Genomic DNA, 7,527 nt, shown 5'->3' on the forward strand with positions numbered 1-7,527 from the left:
GCACAGGAGAGAAGCACCCTCAATCAAATTTCTAATCCTCGTCGCCAGTAAACTTGACTGTGACTCCCGGATTTACATTGTGTCTCTGCGGGGTGGAGCTAGGAGCCGTGTGGGAATAATGACCACTCTTCGACATCCAAGCGAGGGTTAAAACTTCCCGCGGCTCCCATGGGTCGTTGGGGGCAAAACCACAAAACGTCCCCGGGCCCAGGGCCCATTGTCTTGGTTTCCCACATGAATCACTGCTGCTGAGCACTGAATGAGAGAGAGGAGGGAGGGGCTAGAGGGGACATAGAGGGGAGCCGAGATTTCTCGACACATAGAAACTCCTCCAGCAACCTTTCCGTTTCAGTGCTCTAGCAAACTTTCAGCAGTCTGTGCGTGCACGCAGCAGGGCAGCGCAGGGGGAGCTGGGCTGGCATCGCCACCCGTGGAGCGCCCAACCCGCACAGGGAGCAGAGGGACGTGCCCAGCGCCACCACACACAAGCGCATAGAAGACTCCGAGTACGCCTCACTTGTGCAGCGGTAAGTTCCCTTTTCAGCTACAACGCAGAGGACGTTGCGAGGTTAGAGAGAGGGCAGATAGGAGCTGGAGGGTGGAGCCCCCCCGGAGGAAACGTGTTCGTAAAGTAGAGCCCGCCCTGCTGCAGGGAGCTCAGAGCTGGCTGAAGAGCAGGGGCAGAACAGAGAGCAGCAGCGCATCTGCACCGGCAGCTTCTGAGCGCATTCCCCAGAAAGGACCGGTGCAGAGGGGCGAGTCACCCGGACCAGTCTGTGCTTGTGTGAGCATCATCCCCTGTGCTGAGGGACCAGGTAGCGTTCTATCATCCCTACCGGCAGCTTCTGTGAGCATCTCCTGAGAGGACCAACTCTCCCAGCTGAGGCACCTGAGAGACGCTGGAACAAAGAAAGAGATGCAAAGCCCTCCCACCCCAACCTGCAGCTTCTGAGCGCATCCCCTGCATAGACCGGCACCGTGAGGTGAAGCAGCCTTTGTAACTTTATCTGCGCAGCATCCCAGAGCATCCCTGCACGGAGAGGTGAGGCGGCCGAGAGCGCTTGGCATGGAGGTGGGCAGGGGGTGCATACGGTCTGAGGTCGGACTGGGGCTGAAAATAGTAGTGGGCACTAAAGTAAATGTAGCCCCCATTAGCGCATCAGATAACTAAACGAAGAGACCTACATTCTGGAAATCAGGACATATTTTAACTTGTAAAGACGCGGTGTAGGAGTTTTGCAAGCTATGATAGACTGGATGCATCTGTGCTTCCTGCAGGCAATGATAGTGGCTAAATCGGGAAAATTAACAGTAAATGCCGACGCACCATGCCAAGAGATAGCCAGAAAAAGACAAACACAGTGCCCTGCCTTACAGGCAAGTCTGAGGTCTGTTTGCACTGCAATCGCAGCCTATTTTCTGACTAAATGTTGTTGTTTTTTTTCTCTTTGGGAGTAGTTGTCGAACCACTTCAGGTTTACTTCACCCTTCCTACACCATATGATGCACTTGCATTTATTAGACTTGGGGGGGTGGGGGGGTTGTAAACTGTCTTAAGCCTAATAATTTTGCATCGCCACACCTGACATATGTGTGATGCTGGCCGGCCGGTTATTTCATTGCATAACGGTGCATTTCCCCGTCTGGTAAACCTGGCGTACGTGGGCTCCTGCAGGGGCGACCGTCTTTCTCGTTCAAGGTTGTATGCGTGCGTGTTTCACACCGCACCGAGCAGGGCGCGCCTCCTTTGTGGGCTTCTTGTAACGAAGTGAAAGCCTCTTGCAGAAGTTTTGTGAAACTCGGATACTGCAGCTGCGGCAACTTTCCCGCACGGCTGTTGCATTGTCAGTTCTCCGTGTGGGTTGAGCCAGAATTGTTATTTCGCGCAATACTGTACACTCAGTTCGTGTTGGGGCGGCGGGTCACGCCGATAGGTGGTAAAACAGGACCCGCATTTACGCGATGCTACCTCAAAACCAAATTTTGCGAATTTCTGATTTTATTATAATTCTATCAAAAATAACCCCGGCGATTTCAGATTGTACTGTAAATTCGAATTTTGTTTCCATGGAGCTGTATTTTTTGATTGAAGCTGTGACATGTTATTGATATAGCTCTAATTTTCGAAGCGTGACATATACGTGTGAAGGGCAATAAAGGTAGACTTCAAGCTTGGGGTGGGGTCATGCATTTAGCAGCTTTGTACTGAATACATTTTCAATTTCTCTTTCCTCGAGTCTCCTCATAATAATTTCTTGTCTTTTCAGGGCGGGAAGAGGGACAGCTCTTTGGAAGCATTCCCCCTGCAGATCAGCTCGTCCAGGCAACGGTACCGAGGAACCAGTGGCTCGAGGGAGCCCCCTTGTGGCCTGAGTGGAGAACCGCCGCTCCTATGGCGCCCACGAACGTGCCACCCGTCCGAGTTGTGCCCAACCGCCTCAGCGACTACACCAACTATGACATCATCACCACGCATTACAACTACACGGGCAAACTGAAGCAGAACAGCCAAGAAGGTGGGGTGAAGGCCACATCTGTGCTCTTCATCCTGGTCTGCGCCTTCATCATCTTGGAGAACGTGCTGGTCCTACTCACCATCTGGAGGACCAAGAAGTTCCACCGGCCCATGTACTACTTCATGGGGAACCTGGCGCTCTCGGACCTTCTGGCTGGCGCGGTCTACACCGCCAACATCTTGCTGTCTGGGCACAACACGTACAATCTGACGCCGGCCCAGTGGATGGTCAGAGAAGGCAGCATGTTCGTAGCCCTTTCGGCTTCTGTCTTTAGCCTCCTTGCAATCGCCATCGAGAGGTACATCACCATGCTGAAAATGAAGCTCCACAATGGAAGCAACAGCTGCCGATCCTTCCTTCTGATAAGCGCCTGTTGGATAGTCGCCTTGATTCTTGGGGGGCTTCCCATCATGGGCTGGAACTGCATCAATGCCCTACACCATTGCTCCACTGTCCTCCCACTCTACCACAAGCATTACCTCCTGGCCTGCACCACCGTCTTCAGCGTGCTGCTCATGTCCATCGTCATTCTGTACGCCAGAATCTACCACATGGTCAGGACTCGGAGCCGCAGGCTTACGTTTAGGAAAAACTCCGTCAAGTCCAGCAGCAGCTCCGAAAAGTCCCTTGCCCTGTTAAAAACTGTGATAATCGTCCTGAGCGCTTTCATCGTTTGCTGGTCGCCCCTTTTCATCTTGCTCCTGTTGGATGTGGGCTGCAAGGTGAAGACCTGCAGCGTCCTGTTCAAAGCAGAATACTTCTTGGCTGTGGCGGTGCTGAACTCTGCCACCAACCCTATCATCTACACACTGACTAACAAGGAGATGCGGAGGGCCTTCATCAAGATGGTCTCCTGCGACTGCTCGGCCCTGACCTCGGGGCCAAAATTCAAGAGGCCCATCATCACAGGGGTTGAGTTCAGCCGGACTAAATCGGACAATTCCCATCCACAGAAGGAAGAGGGGGGACACCATGAGACTATCATGTCTTCTGGCAATATGACCTCATCCTCTTGAAACCTCTCAAGAGTTTATTTGTGCAAGCTCTATGAAAAACCACCAGCTTAATCAAGGAATGCTATGCTAGCCTGTATCAGGACATGTAGCATCCATGTTAAGAATGGGTATGCAAGTATGGAAGGGATGGAGTTCACAGAGAAGAACAGTGTGTCCTGGATGGGAACAATTTTCTCTGGGAACCCTTTCAGTCGTGCATCAAGGAAGAAGCAAGACTCTGCATGGCCTTTAGTGGTATGCGATGCATCTTCCTGGCCAAGGGGTGTGAAATGGAGGACAGTGGCGGACAGTATTAGTTTGTTTTGGAAGACTGTGGAGTTTTGCAGTAGAAACCAGCATCCGTTTTGTACTGACCCAAGCTTAGAGGTACAGAGTTCTAAGACTATGCTGGAGTAACACGAATATGCTAAACCTTACTTAGTGGTTGCCACACCATGGGTCATATCCCATCTGCTTGGAACTGGGTTGTGGGCAGTGTTGGCGTCACTAGAAACTTTGGCGATCACTGCTCAGAATGGATTGTTCAGATTAACTGCTCAGTGTTTAACCACCACCAGTGTTGATAACAGCGAAGCTGTGAAAGTCATCCATGTAATTGTTCGTTCAATGGACTGTGTATTGTGATTGGTGGGAATTCCCTCCAGCGACTGAGTTGGCCCTAAATCGAAAACATTTGAGGGCACATGTCCAAATGGTGCACTATATCAAAAACAACAAAGTGGCTTAGACTCCACTGCACAGGGCGTGAAAAGTGAAACACCCTTATATCTGCATAGGAATAGTCATTTCAATTAACTCCAATATGGGGTGCACTTCAGTTGAAATTTATGTTCTGGATTGCTGGTATTTTTGGGTGTTTGTGTCCAAATATGAACATTTTGAAAACTGCATCTAAAATCTTTGGCTCCTTCACACACTCATAACTGGACTATGGCCCCATGTTATGTATGATACCTAGAAAAAGTGTTGTCTTTTTGGTCGATTCCACTTTTGCATCCTGTGACATATAGTTTCCGGGAGTGGTTGCAGGTAGAATGCATGACTTGCAAAAAAGGCATAATTTGAGCCTGATTTGAAGGTTGGTGGATGGGGATCTCTGTCAAAAATGTGATGGATATCTTGTTCACCTTATTACACGTGCATTACATCATATGGTACTTGCAATAAGGTGGACAGGATATCAGTCATGTTTTGACAGAGTAACCTGTCCGCCAAACTCTACATGAGGCCCTATGTCTCTATGCATCTCTGTATGTCTTTTCCTCTCATGCACCTCCACTCTCCATTTTCCCAACAGCACTTACTCCACTTTGACAACTGAGTGGTGAATTACAAAAGTTCTTATGTAGCTGTAAAGTATGCATTATATATAACTTATCAACAAATGTGCAGTTTCCCACTTTTTGAGTATTCACGTACATTTACCCGCAAATCTGTTTTACAATAAGCTTCTTTTTCTTTAGGAGTGTGCAACGTTGCAGTGACTTTTATCTCACAACTTTGTGCAATCATTTAAAATGTTACACATTTGGTGAAGCTCGAACGTGCACAGTTCTATAAAAAAAAAAAAGAGAAAGCAGCCCTGCACAGTTGTATGAAGATTTTCCAGATGCCGTTCAGAAACGTGAACAGCAGTGGGTAAAAGGTGGCTTCTCAGCAGTTGTGCAGTGCAAGTTTTAGACACCAGAGAAACCCCCGCAAAGGGCGGGACATAGGGTAGCGGGAACTGCCAGTGCAGGCTGCTCACCAGAGTCAAGGAAAGCCCTGAGGTTCAGTGTGAACATCCTCAGCCAGTATGTCCCAGCTCTGTACAGCTACAGCTGTGCTTACATTATTTCTTATATCGAGGTGTTCACTATGGGTTGAAAGAATTTGGATGGTCTACCACAGCTCCCCCAAATGCAACTGTAGTGAGCTGCACACTACTAAATGTCAAGTTTGATTAAATTAGTGGAACTCAGGAAACATTGCCTGTCTTCATGAATGGTTGTGTTCCAACTTTCATACACGTTTTACATTTCACCCATGCCTAATCTCGTTATGTGTGTGAAAACCTGTATGGTTTACACCTACATGGGGTATGCATGTTGATTTCCTAATTGTACATGCGCGTAGTGCACGCAGTGCATCACCGTTGCAAGCTTAGTGTTAAGAAAAATGTGGCCTTTTCACAATGCCCATTTTTATGTAGAACGTTTGTTTTCCTGAAATGTCTCTCTTCTTTCACACAACCTGGAAAAATGGACTGACGTGTGCACTTTCCCTCGCTTTCAGCTTCACACATACCAAATCAATGTGGGTGTAAATTACGCCTTTGTGGGTGGTAATTGCATCTGCGTTGCATTTCCTATGTCCTTCCACTGACGCTCCTCTCTGAACACCCACCTTGAGACGCCACTTTGAAAACGAAGAGTGCTTAATGAAGGCATATGTTGTGCACAATATGCCCATGTCGAATACACTTACGCATATCCTTGCACTTATGTGAATACTGCATACTTTACAGATGCATCAATTCCGCCTTTTTCCTGGTTTAATTCAAAAGTGAACCCTAAAAATTTGAGAAATGGCCCAGAAATATTAAAAACTGCATATCATACACTACTAAGGAAACCTTACATGAAATCTGGGGAATGTATTTCAGACGGGTGTTGTGAGAGGGGAGGGGTGTTTCACTGCCCTCTTAGAACGTTTGAAGTTGTTAAACTTTGTACGCTAAGTCCAAACTGATTCACAATGATTTTTGTGTGAGTAGGTGTGACTTACTCTTGACTTACTCCTGACATAATCCTGATTTTTTAGGAGTAAATTACACCTACTCCTGCAAGAAAGTACTGTGAACCAGGCCCTGAGTTTTGAACAGTTTTTGAGGTCTGCAGTGTTTTCTACCAAACAGTGTCTCAAGGCCATTGTGGACATCTGCCTTGCAGAAATGACTGTTCCCTGAGGGTTGACATTGTTTGCTGCTAAGAACAGGCCTGCTAGGGGGAAGAGATGATTAAGCAATGTTATTTCAAGCTGTTATTATCACTGGTTTACTAAACAGGCATTTTAAGTCTCCACTAGGTGGGACGTGGAAACACAAATTAAAAACTGAAGTTCTTTAGAGAAGGGAAAGCAATAAATTAGCAGTTGTGATGACCTATTAAATGCACTTGCCTTAACAAATTGCAACACAGTTTTCAGCACTTATACCATAACCTGTGTTTCAGGCGGTCGTTCAGCATTTCAGCGACGTCAATGCATTTTATACTTTCCTGTCATAAGTACTGTTTGTATTCTCTGAATGTATTTGCTGCAGAGTCAGTGTTAATACTCTATTTAATGCTGCCTATTTAAACCTGTGGAACTGCCCTGGGCACGCACCTCTGCCTAAATGAACACGATTCATAATGTGACAAGCTCTATGCCCAAACTGCATAAGGAGAGCAGGTGGCAGAGACTTTGGTGTTCAGGGTAGATCTTTAATGCGCAGTTTGTTGATGAAGAAGAGAAAAGCATTTTTCTAGAAGCATTACTGCCTTTGTAGCCGTATTTTGAGTGCAATTAAATTGAGGTTTGTTTTTTTCTAGTTTATAAAATAGTATTTAAATGTTCCTTTCTTGTACTCTTCAATTTGCACACAGTATTATTGACTTTTAAACCTTAATAAACTGATTTTTGTATTTTTAATTGAGCTAATCAGTTGTGGAATTTGGGTGATCTAGACCTCTCGCTGAGATAAAAATCTGGGTATGTAGATCTTTGAGAGTATGCCATTGTATTGGTGTGGTTCTTGAGAAATTTTAAATTGGTATGAGGTTGCATGGAAAGTGTACACACAACTTGCGGTCTGTCAATGCCCTACAGTAAACAGGAAAACACGCTTACGCCGTTATGCTGCACACTAGGCACCGATTAGGCAGTTAATTTAACTTCCTATTTCACAAGGTAAATCTTTGATGAAACACCACATTTCTGCGTGATGTGAGAGCCTTACATCAGTTGTAAACATA

The 7,527-nt window shown here is 46.7% G+C and overlaps 1 protein-coding gene across 4 annotated transcripts; it reads left to right on the forward strand.

Moving 5' to 3' along the window:
* Window positions 1-350: 350 nt before the first annotated feature.
* Window positions 351-7,208, forward strand: S1PR1 (sphingosine-1-phosphate receptor 1). 4 transcript variants are annotated; one of them, XM_078644658.1, is made up of 2 exons: window positions 351-527; window positions 2,268-7,208. In XM_078644658.1, exon 2 carries the CDS (start codon window positions 2,393-2,395, stop codon window positions 3,530-3,532), a length of 1,140 nt encoding a protein of 379 aa, XP_078500784.1. In that variant the 5' UTR covers window positions 351-527; window positions 2,268-2,392; the 3' UTR covers window positions 3,533-7,208. The 4 variants fall into 4 exon arrangements, with proteins under 4 accessions (XP_078500784.1, XP_078500774.1, XP_078500802.1 ...); XM_078644648.1 differs by lacking the exon at window positions 351-527 and adding an exon at window positions 615-1,042; XM_078644676.1 differs by lacking the exon at window positions 351-527 and adding an exon at window positions 615-983.
* Window positions 7,209-7,527: the final 319 nt, after the last annotated feature.

Source organism: Lissotriton helveticus, chromosome 1_1 (genome assembly GCF_964261635.1).
Source record: "Lissotriton helveticus chromosome 1_1, aLisHel1.1, whole genome shotgun sequence".
In the NCBI taxonomy this organism is placed as follows: Eukaryota; Metazoa; Chordata; class Amphibia; order Caudata; family Salamandridae; genus Lissotriton; species Lissotriton helveticus.